The following is a 19,430-nucleotide window of genomic DNA, read 5'->3' as shown; positions in this document are numbered from 1 at the left end:
AAATCCAACAATCAAGGAGCTCTAAAACCTCGCGACTCAGCAGCAACCATGAGATATATCAGAACATCTTGATCGTATTCCTAGCACATTCCGTAAAAATCCATTAGGTGAATCGCCAAGATCTCCTAGTCCTAGACAACAAGCAAAACACTCATGCGTTCCCTACATATTTGAGAGAATCAGAGAAAGAAAAAAAATGTATTTTGACTTCTTCAAATACAGATGAAAACAGCAAACCATTTTAAAATGTGGAAGCAAAAAAACAATTTTTATTAATTTATGGTATAATTTATGCAATAACAATAATTTGCAATAAAACAAATCAAAAATAGGTTAATTACAAGTTGAAATTGAAACAACCGCAAAGATCGTTTATTCAATGATTACATAGAGTGACATACTGCTGCTGTAGAGCAATTAACAATATCCAGTGGCAGAAAAAAAGTATGCATGTACATAGAAAGAAGGATATCATCTTTTTGTCATTCATACATATTTTTTTTGAGCTGGAAATAAGATTGGAATATTATTTTAAGGTCGACTGGTAGAACCTAAATAATATGCTAATATCTTGCCATAGATCGGGAAGAATGCATTTACTTTATATTCTTCGACTAATGATTGATGTTGCGACATCACACGATACAAAAAAACGAGAACGATATTACTGCAATATCGAACGAGAGAAACAGAACACTTCTGATAATTCGTACGAATCCCAACAAATCAATACACCTTAAAAGATAGCAAGAAGGGCAAAAACACAATATAACAAGGCACATGGGTATGCGACGAGCAATCGCTGTCCATCCAAAGATAATGTCGTAATAAACAGTTTAGATGAAGCAATACTGCACCATATTACAGCCGCACTTGCAATCAAGTAACCCAACACACCCTACAAACAATAAATGATTATATTAAAAAACTCTCAAGAACAATTCATACTTCGATTCCTTTCATTAAGTCTTTACTGAATTGCAAAAGATATCAAATGCATTTCCACCGGTCTGAAATCATGAACTTACGTGATATCGGAATTAAGAGATACCTGAAAAGAGAAGATTGCAGCTATCATACTTAAAATAGCCATTGGTAATAAACAGTATCCAAGAACACTAGCAGTACAGGTGAATGAAATCGAATTATCAGTAGCCATTAAATTTAGCAAAGCGTATATTCCGACACATCCCAGAGCACCGATTCCATAAATATATCCAAACTGAATCTAAAACTGCTAAATCAAGTAATACATTAAAGTACTGAAGTCCCTTACTTTTACTAATTTATAAGAGTTCTTTTTAGCTATGGCACTTCTTTGTCCGACCTACAACTATAAATAATAAAAATTAATGGTACTTTGGGACATATATAATAAATGCATAGTTGAATATGAAGTCAGTCCTAACATTACAAGCATTTTATTTTTCATTCGAAACAGCAATGGTCACCCTAACGAAGTACAGGAATAAGTTTCAGGAAACATACTTTAACTAGCCTAATTTAAATTGTCAAGATGGAAACCCAAAAGATAATGTTAGCTCATACAAATCTCCAAACAGAAATATTTCTTTGAGAATAATAACCATACCTTTCCGTGAAGCAACAAGGCAGCACCAAATAAAAGACAAAATACAAGCGGACCAGCTAAGTCTTGATCAGCAATCACCTAAAAACACACCACTTTGAGGTTTGAAATGAAATGACCTGTAACTGGCAAGCTTACAAACCTAACACCGCACCTTCAGCAAAGCAGCCATATAGTTCCGAAGCATCTCTTCCGGCAAATCATGCAAATAGTAGATATTACAAGAGATTTCTCGAATATATTATGTATATTAGTCTGAGACTGATAATAATCCAAGATAACAACTGCTGATAATAATCCAAGATAACAATGGAGCTTACATCGGGTGCCACAGAGCCAACGGGATTCAGTACGGCAAATGTTTTTTGTCTGATGTGGCTAAAATTGATGCCAAGCTCTTCCAAGAGTGGTGGTTCGTTCTTGAAATCATCAGTAGGCAGAGCTGAAACAGAAAGCAAACGAGGAAATTATTTTTTATCGGGAAAAAAAACAAGTACCCATTTAGACTGATTACGTGGCAGACTTCATATCATCAGTGATCTTCTTCAGCATACTACAACTAGAATAACGGAGAACGAAATACCTTGCGGCTGAGACGGGATGAAGTACTGACCACTATACAGGTTTGTATTCTGTGCCTGTTGCTGTTGATATTGTTCATAATAGGTTGAACCTGTAGATGAATATTTTAGCAAAAATTTTAGAAACGTACATTATACAAAAGCAATTCTAAAATTATAAAATTAGTCTAAATGAAAAAAAGTCTAAAATTAGTCTAAAAAAATTAGTCTAAAATTTCTCTCAAACCAACCTAACCAGGCAAATCAACTAATTTGCCAGTATCTGTATCCACGGCTGAACAACAAAAATAATCCTGATAGAAATGATGGACAGTATAAAATAGGCATAAATAAATTGTAATCATAGTTTTACACCTTAAATTCTTGTTCATCTTTCTGCAACATCGAAGAAATTTGATATGTAACCTACTCCATGTTTTCTAATCGGCTTCCTTCACCTATCATATTACCATGAAGCATATGATACACAAAAAGGCTAAAAATTTGTATTCAATAAGCAATCGATTTGTCTTCAATTCTCGTCCTAATTTCCCTGCCATTTTCATCTTCTTTTTTTGAAAAATAATTGTAACAAATGTTGCAGTAAGTAACACTTTTTTATTGTTCCTTCCTTTTATTGTTCTGTGGAAATATTTGTTTTGAATGCTGTCGCTTTTGTCACAAATCATTGTTAACACAAAACGTTGGCGATAGACAATTATATTTCCTTCTTTCTTTCTACTTTTTGCTCATTTTGGACAGGAGGTTGAAGTAACTTAATGTTGTCCTTAAGGTCAAGTATAAACTGTTGACTTTGGACTTTGTACATTTATAAGCGATATAGAAGTTTAACCTTGAGGGATCGATGGTTGCTGCTGGCTATTATCATACCGCCCCCAACCGGAACTTGCCTCACTACTGTACCAGTTGTTCTGTTGACTGTCATCGCCGATCCAGTAATGAGACATTACTTCTCTAATCTGCAAATATTCTTATTTAATCTTACAATTACAAGCGCACCAAATATATCCGAAAGATTTCTGTCCATAACTTCACCAAGAATCTAATTTGTTGAATTCACAAACTTTCTCTGTATCCGAGTGCTCTATCAGAACTGTGAAGAGAGTAAGGAGATATACAGCTTACAAATAAAATCAACAAATTTGTTAACAAATTCAGAAATTTAAGCAGTGAAAATTTATAAAAATCCGCAGCTTTAACTCAACTTTGCTTCCATCCATGTTACATATCTTGAAGTAACACATGTAACATACACCATGTATGCATATACACCATCATGAAGTGACACATGTGGGATGCATCACGTACGCATACTCATCATCATGAAGTGACACACACGACATGTACCACGTACGTACCACCAGAAAAAAACCCGATGACAAACTAAATTTCTTTAAAAACCAAATCACTCCTTATTCCTGCTTTCACAGTTTGTTGCATACAACAAGGTGTGCAACACACGTTTTTTTTTTTTTCTGGCGGAGGTGTAAGGATACGATGACAGTTGTAGGGATGTCGTGAAGGGGTAGAGTAGCACACGTTTTAGAGATTGTAAAAGTGATGCACGTGAATTGGTGAATGAGACAGCTAGAGGAGTGACGTTACTGTTCAGCTCAATGTGCCTTGTTGTGATCTACAGTGTCTCCATCACTGTAGTGTCTTTCATATAGTCTCTGCGTTGTGACAAAGTATGGAAAATGAGACATCCGAGATAACAGGTGATTAGACTACACGTGGCACGCGTAACTATATGCAGTGCACGCCATTATACAGTATGCACATGAACACTGCTATCACCACATTGCTTGGGAAAAAGAATTCATTAAGTAGATGGAATGAGAGAACTGGTATATGGTTATGTTTATCTCATTACAGTGATATTGTATGAAGTATTATGACTAGTTTATATTCAGTTCACGCTCTTGCAGTCATTTCTATTTCAGGAGAATGAGTAAACAGCAGCGTCGAAAAGGAAATGCTCAGGTAGGTCACTCTTCCAGTTACAATAGGCCATGATTAAAAGTCGAAATATGAGAAGGAGAAATCGTATAGCAAGTGATTTGCTTAGCCGAATATTGACATAATTGAGTGTCATAATTGGAAATGCGTAAATTTTTCCAGGCAGCAAGCAGTGCCCATGCTGCAGAATTACTGACCAATTCCGGACACCCACTACAGATTATAACATTTGGTGATTGTGAACCGTTTACAACAACCTCACTAGAGAATCGCGATGCAGATGAAGACCTCTTTGATGCTGAAATCCAGATTGCTTTAAGAAAAACCATGAAAAGAGATTTGCATACTCGTGAAAAGGTAACGTACTATTTTCGGACTTAGATATCTTCAATTTTTCGAGACATCGGAAATCTGACGACCTCTGTTTAATTCAAATTTAATATGACTTTTAATATATTAATATATTTCAGTAGATTTGGCATCATTTTTATAATGGTATTAGCAATAATGTGAGTAGTTATGTCATTTTTATCATTAATAAATTTGATTGATGGATTATAAGGATATCAATTACTTTTTCTTACAGTTGTTTTTCCATCAATTATGCAGCAATTTTTTCAGGGACTGAAAGATTTGAGACGACTGATCGATGAATTAGCATTCGATGATGTTCGAAAAAGTTTCAAACATTTTGCTGCCTTGTTTCCCAGGCTAGCTCTTGATACAACTGCAGTAGTAAGATCTAATGTGGTCCGTGTCTTGGGAGACTATATCAAGAAGTTGCAAAAAAACTGTGAACCATATCTAAAAAAGGTTAGGATTTTCCGTAGGAATGTTATTTCCAGTAATGCTTGAAAATGATGTGCTATATTCGATCTGTGGAAGTATACAAATTAATTAATATGTACTGGTCAAAGGTTTCCACAATTCATTCCACTAACCTAGGATTTTTGGAATTCAATCGTTTTAGCTTCTAAATTGCTTTAAATCTTAATAAAAACAAAAAAAACCTTCGCAGGTCTTCGGGCATTCATTAGAACATATCGGAAAATGAAATGCGACTCATTATCTGCCGTACTACTTCATCAAGTAATAGCTCTCGATGCATGTTTAATTAAATTGTTCGAATTTGATATTTCAAATGCTTTCTTGAGGCAATTTTTTTGTCAAAACGAAAATTTAAATTTGCAGGTTTTGCCTTATGTGATATTGATGACACACGATAGTTATTCTCAAGTGGTCAACGAATCAAAAAGCATGCTAGCGGAATGTTTTCCGGATGAAAAATATGATATTGTCATAGGAATGTTTAAGGAATCAATATGTGGAATAGCTCTTAGATTTATCAGTGGCAAACATTCATTGTTGGTTAGGTACCGTTTGTTATTATAATGATTTCATGTTCTGTTTTAAACAGTTTTTAATTCAAAATAGTCTGAATAAGGATTCATAGATTCAGGGATGAAATTGTTCTGTGTCTCTTATTTGAAAGAAGAACTCTAAAAATCGTCTCAGAGTTTTTTTTTTGCTTTTCTATAATCAAATCTTTCAAAGTTTATTTATTGCAGATGTGAGGGAGAGGAAACTGAAGAACAGCGATTCGTGAGACTTGCTGCACAAAGCTTGCAGTACCTTCATTGGGTTTGTGCGCAGTCTCTTAGCGAGGAACAGCGTAATCGAATACTTGGATTTTTCAGTAATCCAGCACACAGACGATTAGTATCATCATCTGCTGAAGTAATTTCATACTTCTCGACACTATTTGCTTTTTATATCATTCTGTTACCTCTGTTACCAGCTTCTATTTTATCGAAATTACTTTGCGTACAAATGAGCACTTATTCGTAACTTCCTCTCACTTCATCTTAACGTGGTCCCTATTCCTGTTCATTTTCTAATCATGATTGATGTCGAAGTCTTTTTTTCATAAAGATTGTGGATTAAGGATTATGGATGATTTCTTACGAGTATCCTTGTCCATCTTTGAGTTTACTGTTGTTCCACCTTTATACTAATGAATGCTGCAGGTTGTGAGTGCTACAATGATCTTAGCAATTCGCATAACGACATTACCTAACGGATGGGAGACAGTATTAAAGAGTATTATACCGACTGCGGCCCTAGGCCATCTGGACAATGTTGACAGGAATGTCAGTCGCGCATCTGCTCGTCTCATTCTTGAAATGACCAAGGCGAACGTGCTATTTAATGTACTGGATATTGATAACGTAGTGGTACGTCGCGTCATATCATTGATAAGACGGAAGAGAAAGTAAGCGATTTCTCGTAATATTGTTATCAGCAAGATATAAAGGGTCGATATTATAACATGCGATTAATTATCATTATATCAATGCGAACATTAGGCATCATGCTACGTACTCTCTTATTTTTTCGATATCTAAGGTGTATTGTATAGTGAATGTTCGCGGCTCATTAACATAAATGTTTTTTTTTTTAAGTGACAATCCTAAAAAATTGAAAGGGATAAGTAGGCAACCATGGATGAAACGTAAGCAAATGCAGTGCAAAGAAAAAGTAGGCAAGTAAACATTTTATTGTTATAGCTTCTGGAACCATATCTCAACGATTTTGGTACCTGTAATAAAAGCCGTGCTTGATGAGAAAACAGCGGTTGAAGGTCGAGAGCTGCTGGAAAGAATACTAGATGCTTTTTTCGACGGGTGATTGTTTTTAAACTTATTCAGCTACGATTTGGTCATCTTATGTTTCTATTAGTCCAGCGCTAGTTGCTGTTGAAGATTCATGTTTTTTGCAGTTGGTTATTGGGGAAAAAAGTTTATTACACGTGTCTAGGACTCAATTATGTTAAAATTTTGCTTGTGGAATTTTTGTGAAACAAAAGTCAGTGACCGAAATTGTGCATTTCAGAATGCCTTGGAATCTGTCGTTTCCTAGTGTTGCTTGGGTAAATACTTTTGCAGAATTTACGGAATTTGGAATTTGGTGGACTATGAGTCGGTGTGCTAATGACTTGGATGTTATTATGGATGAATTTTTAACAAAGGTTTTTTTTTCTTTGTTCAGAGTGCTTCATTGTTTTATAATGGCCTGTTTATTTCCCAGAAAAGTTTAGATATGGATTGCGATGAAATGCAGTCTAAAGTGGAATGACAAGTTATTGGTCAGAAAAATGGTGCATTTGCCGGAACGCATTGTCAGTAAATGGTTCCAAAACATGCAGATTGGATATCGACTACGTCACCAAATTCAGGATCATCTTTTGAATGAGGTACTTTTTGTTTTGTAGTTCTTGAGATAAATGCATGTGTATTTCGCGAATGTTCTTCTGAAAGAAAAATTAAAAAGAAAAAAACACTGTAAGGCTGTTCCGTAATTAGTAGTCTCTATGCTGCAGTGAATCATTTTTTTTAGCTTCCATCTACAGAACCGTTAGTCGAAGAGCTATTTTGTGACAGAATGGAGCCAGTTTGGTCAAACTTCGTAGTGCAGTTACTCAAACATGCGCATGCTAGTCAGAAATTAGTTTATAATGTGATGGAAAAATGTAATGATGATATGCTAAACGAAATCAGTTCTCGAATTGACCTCTGTCATGCTATTTCGAGCAAAATTGACTGGGAAAATGCTGAAGATACGGCACTGCTTATGCTGAAATTACTGATAAAATTCACCACAAGATTTGGCAAACACATCATCGAGTTTTATAAGGTATCTTACTGAAAATGTTTTATTGGAAGTATAATGTGAATTCATTCTTCATGACACTGTCTTCATAATTCTTTATATCAATTCTCTTTTTTTTTGAAAAAATCACGATGCCAATTATAGAAACTTTCGATCTGATTTCTTTAATTAACAAATGGCTAGTTCGTGAAGAATTACTTTAATCGGACATGTTTATTAAACTTCGTTTTCTCGGTCTTTCGGAATCACTTCTTTCGAGAGAACTAATTCTGCAATGTTTAATACTTTGAAATTAGTAATTAACCTGTGAGAACATTCATCTGAGAAACTGGTCACTGGGTCTGATCAAGCCATGTTCAGTCCTAAATTGTTGATGTGAGTTTGGGATGCAATATATTATCAGAAGACTGTCTGTTTTTTTTGATTAAAAAGGTTATTGAGGGTTGCTGATACGCATACTTTCGTTGCAGGCCAATGACGAACTAACATCTATGCGATTTTTGCTTGCTTTTGGGTTGTTGGGTAAGGAGAGGTGTTCTGCAGCACATTTTATCGATGATGACCTATTGCTTATTAGAGCTATGCGATTTTGTGTTCATCAAGCAGATCTGAAACGCTGGGAAGTTCTTATGGATATCGCTACATCATTCCCCTATTTTGAAACCGCTTTGCAGCAAGTAAGTTTGTTACAGTAATTTTTTACTACCCTTCAAAATATACGAAACAAGTATATTCATCCATAAGCTGATTGTTAATTCATGTTTCAACCGTTACGATATCAACGTTCTTGGTTCTACATGACTATTAAAATGAGTAGTAACGTTTTTCGCTTTTCCGGTAAGAGTAGATTTCAAAAGATGGTAAAAAAAAGGCATATACAAGAAAATTGGGCAAAGTGTCAGATCTTATGAATTCTGAATATAAACGTTTTTCCATAGCAGATGTAAATGTTGAAGTGAGTTTGTGAATTAATGTTTGTTGATGTTGAGATATTGGTAGAGAATCGTTATCAGATAGACCAGCAGCTGCTTATAACAGTGTTAAATAAGCAAGGACAAGAGGTATTGCAATTATTTAAACTATTTTTTCATATCCTTTTGTTTGAATTTTGCACTGTATATGAGATCTTCTAACTTTCAAATATGGAAGTTACAGTAACAACAGAAGAAAGATGATCTGATTAATAATTGTTAAACATTTGCCGGTACAGGTTCACGAGAAAAACTGTTATTTTATTAATCGAAAATATTGTAGATTTCTGAAAATTTGCGGAGCAAACTTGTTGATCTTATTATTGGACAATTTTTCGAATCAGAAGAACCATCTTCAAGTAGTGATTCAGTCTGGTTATTTGAACAGGATATAAGAGATTGCTGCTTCTTCGTGTTTTCCTCACTGAAGCATTGAACAATTCCATAGTTTACGTTAACATAGACAAGTTTTTACTTTCTCCTATTAAAGGAGATAGGAGAAAGTAAGGAGAAAGTAAAACTTATCTTTTCAAATTGATTCGTAGTTGAGCAATCGCAAACACATTTTAATTCCAGACACATTTGTGGTATGTTTAGATATTTTTTCAGAGATTATAAACGAAGCAATTGAAGTGATGGTTTCATCTAGTGTGGATATGAAATCAGTAGCACAAACCATTAGCAATAAAATTAAATCAACCAATCTGTTTCAATTTGAGTATGTTTTATGAGTTCTGAATGAAATTGTCGGGTAATAAATGTGAATTTCACGTCATTTTCATATAAGGCACCCTCTCTTCCCTGCAAAAACTGGGAATTATTTTTCGTTACAAATTTAAATTGTGACATGACATAATGGCATAATTTGAAAAGCTATACTGCAGATCTGGAATGTAGAAAAATTTATTGGGGTTATCAAAAGATGTTTTCTTTTGTAATACTACATTCGTCAAATATTCAATACAACAGCACCCAAAAACTTTGTCATGTTCATTCGTTATTTTTGCATTTTTGAATTACTCTTTTTTTAGTTACTCAGATATTGAAATTGCAACAACAATTGCTGCTTCATTGCCATCATCATGTGCAACTTATTTTATTATTAACACTTCCGATTTGGCTGATAAGTTATCTTCCCTCGACAAAAAGGTATTTATTACTAATATTAAGATCGCTAATAGTGCTGTTGAGAAAAGCTAAACAAAGGTTAGACAGTGCTCAAGTTGTATTCTTTAAGAACAGTGCTCGAACAGTTTCAACACTGTTAATCTGTTCAAAATTCTTCGGTTTTCCTTCGAAACGCTGCATATTCAGTTGTATTATTAACACCATAAAACATATCCGGAAGGTTTTCGGGATCCAGAGAACCGGCTTGTTTTATTGTGGACCAACAGGTTTTTTCTGTCACTAAAAGTCTAGGTATTTCATTTGTTTGGAGCATAGCAGTAACGTCCTTAACTTATGGCAAATCCATGGGAAGTTAATTAGTAGGCTACTGAGGTTGATAATGTTTTATTCTAATAAATCCATACTTGCCAAAAATTATATAAATGACAGCGTTGTTTAATAATAATTTAAAATTTACGTTTTTTTTTTCATAATTTGCCTTTTTTTTCTGCTGATTTCAAATCACCAGTACAACATTTGTTGAAATTAAACAACAAACAGCTGTTAATATCCTTGCAGTATGGCTTGGAAATAATGGATGCCCAGGAATGTCTTGCTTCGCCAATAGTTAAATCGTTGTTCATTGAGAATGTGGGCGATGATTCTACATTATTATCTCATCTTGGCTATGCTATATTTATAATAAGCTATCTCGACATGGCAGTTGAGGAACACATGAGATACTATACAACGAGTTTCCTTTATGCGGTTGCTATATCTTCATTAGCGTCCATAAATACAGTATGCAGCGAGAAGCTCATTGACGCAAGGACAAGCTTAAATAATCTGGTCAACAACTCGATTTTGGTCTGTTCATCCCCATTATCGTTGGTTTTTTTTTTTTACCCTTTATCTATCCAGAATGTCACCAAGACATCTTTTTTCATTATACGGTGGTAGGTGGGACATTGTAAAACAGTTTTCGAGAAATAGATTGGGAGTCTTTGGGATTCAATTAATTATATTATTCCAGGCAAATGAACAAATTAAGGAAAACCTTCTTTCTGAATGTATCTCACTAATTGTCAATGGAAATGAATCGTTATGCTTGTTCATTGCACTGCGATCACTAGCAAATGACTTATGCATGGAAAAAGTTGAGGCATTGTTCAAAGCTTCCATAAAGAACTTGAATCCCATTACGGTCGCATTTTGTTCCGCAGCTCTTCGCTTGCAAGGTTATTTTTTTATCGCATTTTTTTATCGCGCTTTTATTTTTCTTATCACAAAGGTCACATTCCATGTTTTTGTAAGTCTGTGCTTGTACTAAACAGATTAGAAGTTTTTGTAAGGTTGTACAAAAGAAAATAAACTCAAAGATTAAAGGGAAGAGCTTTCAGACTTAACTTATACATTTCAGAACTACCTTTTTTAGATGCACCAGAAGTATGTGGTGATTATTGTAACCCCTCTATTACTATGAAATACTGGACAAGCCGTTTTGAAATTACATCATCTTTGAAAAAGTCGGTGAATCCACTCAAGCGTTTTAGCCAATTCATGGTAGAAGGACGTTCCGCACTTGAAGAATATGTATTCACTTATGGGTGAGCATTGGAGTATTTTTGTTCTTTTAGCCAAAAATTTTTACTGGATAAGATAAATACCGCATCTGAAAGTACATGAATCCTACCCACTAGTTACTTTTGCTTTATTGAGTTTACTACGTTTTGTTTAAATTGCAGAAAATATTTTAACATTCTGAGAAATACAGTACGTATAATAGAATGTTAAAAGAAAATGAGCAACTTGGAACTGTATTCATACCTAAACATCCGTAACATTATCCTGTCGATCTTGTTCTTTCCATACAGCTACGGAACGGAGGAAGACGAAGAACGAAATGTATTCAATTGCTCCCTTCTTCGTTTTCTGACTTGCTGTTGTTCATATGTGCGACAAATGGATAACTCTATGCGAGATTTCTTATGTTGTGCATTAATTACATCGCTCGAAGTATGCTTGATAATTTGTGTAAACTAAGATGAATTCTCCTTAAAATTATCAGTTAAATGATGTTCTTATTTGTTGATGAAGCGTACTGTTGGCTGCAGCAACAAAAATTCAAATATTCCTTAATCAAACTCGATATCTGAAAGGCAGGTATAACGAGTAGTGATGTTGATTTTCTTATAAAGGCAATATAACCTGTTTACCTACGGGTATATTAATCTCTCCTACAAGCTGACTGATGAATATAAAATAAAAAATTATTCATAAAGCACTGAAGCAATGTAATGGGGATGGGAAGGTAATATATGGTTTGAAATGTGATAGAGTAGATATTAAAAGAATTTCAGTCTAGAACTTAAAAATTTAGATTTTAGTGAAATTTAGAGTTCAAAGAATTTCTTTTGTTATACTTGTTCCTATTCTTTATCTTCCCCGATTTCAGAGTGCTAATGCACTTTGGGAGCAGTGTGAATCACGATCTTATATGTTGTTCAGCAGCATGTCTGTAAAGTTATTCAATGAATGTGTTCAAATGATTGATAACACTAAGGATGATGTCGAGTTAGCACTTTTCAGACAGGTTTTTATTATCATTCCATTACGACTGAGTGAATAACTGAATTTTGTGGAAATTTGTTATATTCAATTTTCAGCTAAATTCTTGTCTGAAACTACATTTACTTAAATTTAGGACTGGTCAGACTTCTTCTGTCCTACTGCGCAGAATATATTGCTCATTTGGTTTTTCGGGCTGACTTCATATCAGGAAAATTCTCATTCGATAGCCCTTCAGAACGCTCTTTGCCTATCAATAAATTATATAACCGAAGAATTTATTCGAACTGCCTCATTACCGCCTGTTTTCGATGTCGAATTAGATCTTCTCAAGTAACATATATGTATAATTATATATCATTAAAAAATTCTCATATCTAGCGACAATTCTGTCATTGACAATCTGATCTGAATTTTATGAATTAGCAAAAGGTTCAATTTTGCAACATTCTTTTCACGCGTCGTTGTTAGCTGGATTACTAAAAAAAAAATGCAGGAAATAATGAATCTATGTTCATCAGTTTATCATAGTACAAAGATTGGAAAGAATGGATAAAATATTAGAGAGAATAAATGAAAATGCGCATATCAAGCTGTATATCTGCTACGAAAGAAGTGCTAGAATTTTGAAATTAATTTATTAGTAATTTATTATGATACCATTGGTTTCAAAAAGATAAATGTCTCACAAAATAATTTCTGTTGACGATAATTACCGAATCACCATTTCCAGCTATGATGAACATTTACAATCAATTGTAATACCTTTGCACACGCTGATCAATTCGCCTTCTCCAGATGTTCAAATTGCTGCACTGAAAATATTGAAGCTGTAAGTTCATGTTCTGGTCACGGAAGGTGTGAATTTCCTCTTAGTTTTGCTTGAATCGGAATCTCTTTTTACATCTCACTGTGGTGCATTCCCTTAAAAACATTTCAAAATTCTTCATGTACTTTTCAGAGTAGTCTACATCATATATTAACCCCATGAAATCCTCAATAAGAAAATGGTGATAGTATCCACTATTTTCGGTGTTGCTGACATATATTAACTGTGTATCACGGAAAGTTTTTTTTTTTTCTGTAGAATAACAAAAGACATGCTGATGATGCAAAATAAGCGGAACGAAGAAAATGATGCAGGAGACGAGAAACTTCCTTCCAGTCATCAAAAACATTTACCAATACCCTTTACGAGAATTTTGGATGATACTATGATAAGCAGTTGCTTTTTACCACCGAAGTTACTTGTCTGGGATGCTTTTATCAGTTCGTTGAGCCAATTTGAACTACTCGAAAGGGTGGCGTATTGTAGTGCGATGGGTCCGTACATCGATCAAATTATGCCTCATCTGTTTGGCCTTCTTCCGGATTCTCACTTATTTAAGTTTCTCTAATTACTTTTTTTTGCTGGTGATTGATAAAATGGAAGATTGTTGTTCGAAACCGATACATAACGAAAATTAAAAGGATGCCCGTTTATTATAATAGTAGTTTGAAACGGTAGAGTAATGAATTCTTTTGCAGATGCAACTGTCTTTGTGGAAATTACGGATATTAACAAACAAGGTATATCCTTTGTTATATATTATTCATTATTTCCCCTAAAAAAAAGGTTCTTCAGAGACTTTTTATAGAAAAGAAAGGAATATAAACCGAAGATATAGGAGTGAAGTTATCTCGAAAATGTTACAGCTTGCACATTTTGCTAGGTGCTAGTTTTGAGATGATTTCTTGGTAACAATAAAATTACCAGTGAAAGTTGAGCTGAAATGATCAGCTTTAATAAAATACTCAATAGATTAGTCACTGCTCCAAAAATGGAGCGATTAGTCACTGCTCCAAAAATGGAGCTCACAAAGAAAAACAATACTTCGATTTATTTTAGATTACTGGAATGAAATAAGATCACTGTTGCCACGATATGCTTTTCGGTTATTCTATAGCACTTGTGGGATATTGCCGGCAATAGTACGTCAGTGGTATATAAAGCTACCTCGTGCTGCTGCTACTATTTGCAAATCGTTCGTTATTTTTTCATTTTATTGTTTTCTATTACCTACGCATTGGTTATTTGGTGTGGTTTTTTGAGAAATAAGATTTGAATGATGTGCTTTTCCAGGTTTGTCACTAAATCAATCAGTCCACTGATCTGGAAAGCAGAGTGTGGTCAGTTTGCATCTCGTGCAATGCCGAATAAATTAAAGGTAGCAGCAGTACTCCTTTTTATCACGGGATATCTCCAGTTCCTTTAGTATCTTTTTCTCAATTTTTTATATGTGCACTACTACTATGAACTTTACAAAGAGTGAAATTTCTGGACTTGAAACTCTGAGATCTCGTTAGAATAATTTTGTGCGATACAAAATGAAAATTTCGTTTTTCTTCCACGCCTTTATAACTCTAAAAAGTTGTATGGCATAATGGATCAAAGATTGTGGCTATGGGAATATGATTTGGTGCTTACAACTTCCTCTTCTATTATTTTTTATGAGTTAGTAATTACATTCATTCATTAGTACCGCTGACAGTAGGACTCATGAAGTAATAGCTTTTGCAGGTTCGGTTATTGCGAGCAGCTCGACAGATTGTGGCAGAATACGATCTAAATGATTCGACTATGACCCTCACGATAGAATATCCCGTAGATTATCCACTCAGTGTTCCCTTGATCGAAGATGAAAGAGCCATTGTCAGTCGGGAAACAAGAAGGAAATGGCTTTTGCAGCTTACAATGTTCCTTATTCATCAAGTATTGTAATTTTGCAAATTATACACATTATAATTTATAGTCATCGTTACAACATTATTATAGTTCAAGTTTATATACTGACTATTATTCATTCATTAAAAACATTTTATCCTTAGATTTTAGTATGATTGGCTTGAAAAGATTTTGATAACGTAATATTTCTTGTGTCATTGCAGAATATGTTGTTAGAATCCCAAAGAGCTTTTAATTTATTTGCAGACACTGTGCATCTGTTACGGATTAGAGAGTATCGCAAAAAAAATTGCTATGTAAAATTACGTTTGTCTTCATGTTCCGATGACTTATGCTTTATACATTACCATTGTTGTAGAATGGTTCCATTGTGGATGCAGTGCTAATGTGGGCGGGTAACATCGAGAAACATATGGAAGGTGCAGAAGATTGTACCATTTGTATGATGATTGTTCATTCTAGAACTTATCAGTTACCACGGGTACGATGCAAACAATGTAAAAAGCGATTCCACTCTGATTGCCTTGTAAGTTCCTCAAATCGAATTTTCTTCTTACTCTAATATTTCACGCACGGTAGTAATATTATCACTTTGTTGAGAATCATCCTTTATAACATAACCATAAGCGTATTAAAATCGAATGAAAAGCATATTCATGTGATGAAGAGTTGGAATTGCAATGAGTTATCTATCATAAGCAAATAACAACTGGAACGTAGTAGTGATCCGGATGTCTCATTACTACTCCAATTACTGAAAAAGGATGAAAAGAACCTAGTCGGCAGGACTGCAATGGTGAAACAAACTATTAAGGAATAATTTTGGGAAACTTCAGGGAATAAATACTTAATGCATGAGAATTGTCTCATTGTTTAATTTCAAGATCAAAGTCACTGCATTGTGTAATCCCTCCAAAACGCGCTATCCTTCATAATGTAGTTCTCGGTAACATATGTTTTAATTATGGCATTCATCAAGTTCGATTTAAATTTATTATTTGCAGTACAAATGGTTCGATTCAAGCAATCAATCAACATGTCCCTTATGTAGAGCTTCATTCCGTTAGCGGTGTAAATCGAAAAGAAAGATATGATTTAACTATTTTGTGATATTATACTGATATTTACAATTTTTCACTCATTTTCTCTTTTTCGGTTATTTCCATTTCTAAAGTTAAAAGAACGAAAAAAAACCAGAATGTTATGGACCGAACATAAAACTTGAAACGAAGTAAAGATTTCATCTCATTACTCTATGCCTGTTGTTTACTCAGTGTAGCTTTTGATTATAACGTGATATCAAATGTTTTTAATTCTAAATGAGTACTGTTTGAACCTACCCTGTATTGAGCCAACACTTAATGGTTTAAACAATGCTGATTTATATTTATTTCTAGAATAGAAAGTATTGGTTCATACAGAAATGTGGAAAGAAATTAGTAAAGTGCTTACTGATGAAATTAGGCACCAATCATTTTTGTGTAATCTGGGTATATGTGCTCAAAATTGTCGTAATTTGGCTCGAATAATAGAAAAGTATGTTGAATTTTGAGATACTGATTTGTTCATGTAGTATTGGTACTCATTTTTGCCACTTCCATTTATTGTTCTTGTGCTCTCTCGTTATCGGGAATATCAACTTCAGGTGATCAATCATTCGTATTGACTTATCCATATATTTTTCATTGTACAGTGTGTAAAACGATTTCTATTATCTGGGCAAAAAAAAGAAAAATTAAACACCTATGTGCATTTTTGAAAAGTTCTTTGTTTTACGATAATTATACAGAGAGGCGTGATGGTCTTTCAACCCTGAATTCCGGCATTAACGGTTAGCTGAGGATAAGAGAGGGGAGGAAAGAGAGTTAAAAGATTAAAGGGAAGTGTGTTGCAAGGTGTTAGTGGAAAAATTGATAGATTTTAATTTGCTCAAATGAGGAGAGTATGGTGAAGTTCGAGGTATTGATTTGTTCGTGTCGCATTAATACTCATTTACGACTTGTAGAGTAGAACCTTCTTCAAGATTAGAAGGAAAGGAAAAGGTGTGTCTGCTGAGAGAATAGACACCGAATAGTTCATGGCGGAATTGAAGTATCTGAACAGAGATTTCTGTAAAAAGCCCATACAGGTTTAATGGGGTTAGTAGAATTGACACGTCGGGAGACTTTCTCGGCCAGTCATCGTTTGCAAAATGCAATGCTGAATGCTACTGAGAACCGACAGTTGTATGGTAAATGTAACAATTTGAATGGTCATGGACATAACTACATTTGGGAAGTAACCCTTCGAGGATCAATCGACCCGAAATCTGGAATGGTGAATAGCATGTCTCGTGTCTCGTGATTGAAAACGCACTGGATATCAGTCATTATAAGCTACTTTATCATTTATTATATGCAATGCGAAGGACGGTAAGGAAGGATTAGAATTATTTACCGCTGCGATCGAATCATTTGCTTAATTGCATTGTAAAGAGATCTTTTCTATAAAAGGTGAAATTAATTAACTAATGTTTTCAACGAATCAATGATCAATTGCGTCTCCTAGATAGAGCAAGTCTGATTTGCTTGGTTTATTTTATAGGAGGTAATAGTTGAATGTTGGAAAAAGTATTTTTGAACCAGTTTTACTTGTTCCGAAACTTGCAGGTCTACAATTTGGTTAACCTGAAGAATGAAATGAAGAGCGTGCTGGATAAGGTGGATCATAAGAATTTGGATAAGGATGTCGTGTATTTTAAAAGTAACGTTAGTACCACTGAGAATCTGATCGTTTACTTATGGAATGAGCTAAAATCGAAAATAGGAAATCCCGATTTGCTTTACAAAATGATTTTGCATGAAACTGAAAAAAATTCGGTCACTTATCATGGATAAAAAGATTTATTTTACTTGGCGTAAAAAGTTTTGCATTTCTTCGTGCAGTATTTATTGTTTAACGTCAGCTTCGTTCTGTCTTACATCCTATAAATTTTGGGAAGTTTATAAATTATTGCAAATTATACTTGGTATTGTTCATGTTTTGTCATATAAATTGCATTAAAATGATACATTTCATCTATTAGAGCTCCGATATTTCTTGGATGGCATTGTTATTTGCATTTACATTTGTGAGTTAATGTACAGATATCATTGATCCTTTCATCAACTAATCAGCCTTTTTTATCCCATTCTGAAATTGTTACTACCGGCACTGTAATCTGTTATATTTCGCGATACTTCATTAAAAAACAATATATTTTAACCAGACATTTCATCAGCAGTCATGAAATGATTTGTAGTTAAGAGTTCTGAATATAGATCGGCGTTAAATTTACGTCGAAAAAAAAAACTTATCATGGCAGAAGTTCGTAAGTAGTTGCTCTCAAAATTCAAGCTAGAAAGGTTCTTGTTCTCTTCAAAAATTATAATTTAGTTATCTTGATGATTACTGATATAAGCTGCTAAACTTACAACCGTGACTGCTTATACATCACATTTCATATTTGCATATATCACCAAAGAAGTCTTAAAATCAATTTATGAAAGTAAAATAACTTTCCGGCCTGGGAAATCTACAAATATCTTTTGGATTGTTTTTTTTTAAGACTATGGAAATTGAAACATATCAACATAACCACGTAAAAAAAATTGAAAATAACAAAAAATCACACCGAAAAACAAAAATAAAAACATAAATACAAAATACAACAAAAATACAAAAATTAACCAAAACAAAAAATAAGGCAACTTCTGTAAAGTCAAAAACCATAAAATAAACCAACTCTTCATACCAGACAACACTCTAAACAACCAAAAATGAAAAGGGGCAGAACCAGACTTCAACACCAATAAAAAAAATTGTAACTTTCAATTATCAAAAACCAAAAAATAATAACCACAAACCTCCTGAACAACATAATAATTAACTAGGCAAGAAAAACTACTACCCTTAGATAAAAAAATAACAACAAAAGTACAAACAACAAACACACTTCACCAAATAACATAATCTAAAACACAAAAATTCAAAAACCTCAAAAACGATAACAAAAAAAAAAAAACAAGAAATAACAAGATAGACGAGATCAACCCAAAATTAGTTTAGAAGACTAAAAACTATCAATAATATTAAATCTTTTAATCGAAAATTAAAATAATAAACTTATGCTAATATTACCAAAACAAACTAAAAAATACAAAAGATAACATAAAAAAAAAAAACAACCAAACACCAAAATGATAATAACCACGAAACAAAGAAAACAAAATAAAAGGAAAAAA

The 19,430-nt window shown here is 33.8% G+C and overlaps 3 protein-coding genes across 3 annotated transcripts; 2 read left to right on the top strand and 1 right to left on the bottom strand.

Moving 5' to 3' along the window:
* Window positions 1-360: 360 nt before the first annotated feature.
* On the bottom strand, window positions 361-3,136 carry LOAG_02948 (Yip1 domain-containing protein). Its single transcript, XM_003138485.2, has 6 exons — window positions 3,002-3,136; window positions 2,172-2,261; window positions 1,909-2,030; window positions 1,592-1,669; window positions 1,052-1,228; window positions 361-898 (listed from the first exon to the last, which is right to left on the bottom strand). The coding sequence occupies exons 1-6, from the start codon at window positions 3,114-3,116 to the stop codon at window positions 737-739; spliced, it is 744 nt and encodes a 247-aa protein (XP_003138533.1). The 5' UTR covers window positions 3,117-3,136; the 3' UTR covers window positions 361-736.
* Window positions 3,137-4,116: 980 nt separating this feature from the next.
* On the top strand, window positions 4,117-16,235 carry LOAG_02947 (hypothetical protein; the record flags this gene model as incomplete). The annotated part of the gene is made up of 29 exons (XM_020446174.1): window positions 4,117-4,152; window positions 4,291-4,485; window positions 4,750-4,941; window positions 5,320-5,501; window positions 5,697-5,865; window positions 6,156-6,400; window positions 6,696-6,812; window positions 7,021-7,156; window positions 7,226-7,381; window positions 7,525-7,821; window positions 8,268-8,474; window positions 8,787-8,858; window positions 9,052-9,127; window positions 9,378-9,486; window positions 9,800-9,917; window positions 10,455-10,742; window positions 10,909-11,113; window positions 11,311-11,482; window positions 11,750-11,891; window positions 12,331-12,468; window positions 12,580-12,776; window positions 13,177-13,275; window positions 13,531-13,766; window positions 13,971-14,012; window positions 14,332-14,467; window positions 14,566-14,650; window positions 15,004-15,195; window positions 15,527-15,694; window positions 16,173-16,235. The coding sequence occupies 29 exons, from the start codon at window positions 4,117-4,119 to the stop codon at window positions 16,233-16,235; spliced, it is 4,470 nt and encodes a 1,489-aa protein (XP_020303448.1).
* Window positions 16,236-17,020: 785 nt separating this feature from the next.
* Window positions 17,021-18,399, top strand: LOAG_02946 (6-pyruvoyl tetrahydropterin synthase). Its single transcript, XM_003138483.2, has 2 exons — window positions 17,021-17,484; window positions 17,817-18,399. The coding sequence occupies exons 1-2, from the start codon at window positions 17,302-17,304 to the stop codon at window positions 18,042-18,044; spliced, it is 411 nt and encodes a 136-aa protein (XP_003138531.1). The 5' UTR covers window positions 17,021-17,301; the 3' UTR covers window positions 18,045-18,399.
* Window positions 18,400-19,430: the final 1,031 nt, after the last annotated feature.

This window comes from Loa loa (genome assembly GCF_000183805.2).
Source record: "Loa loa unplaced genomic scaffold supercont3.3, whole genome shotgun sequence".
NCBI classification, from domain to species: Eukaryota; Metazoa; Nematoda; class Chromadorea; order Rhabditida; family Onchocercidae; genus Loa; species Loa loa.
This window is presented reverse-complemented; position numbering and strand designations above follow the sequence as displayed.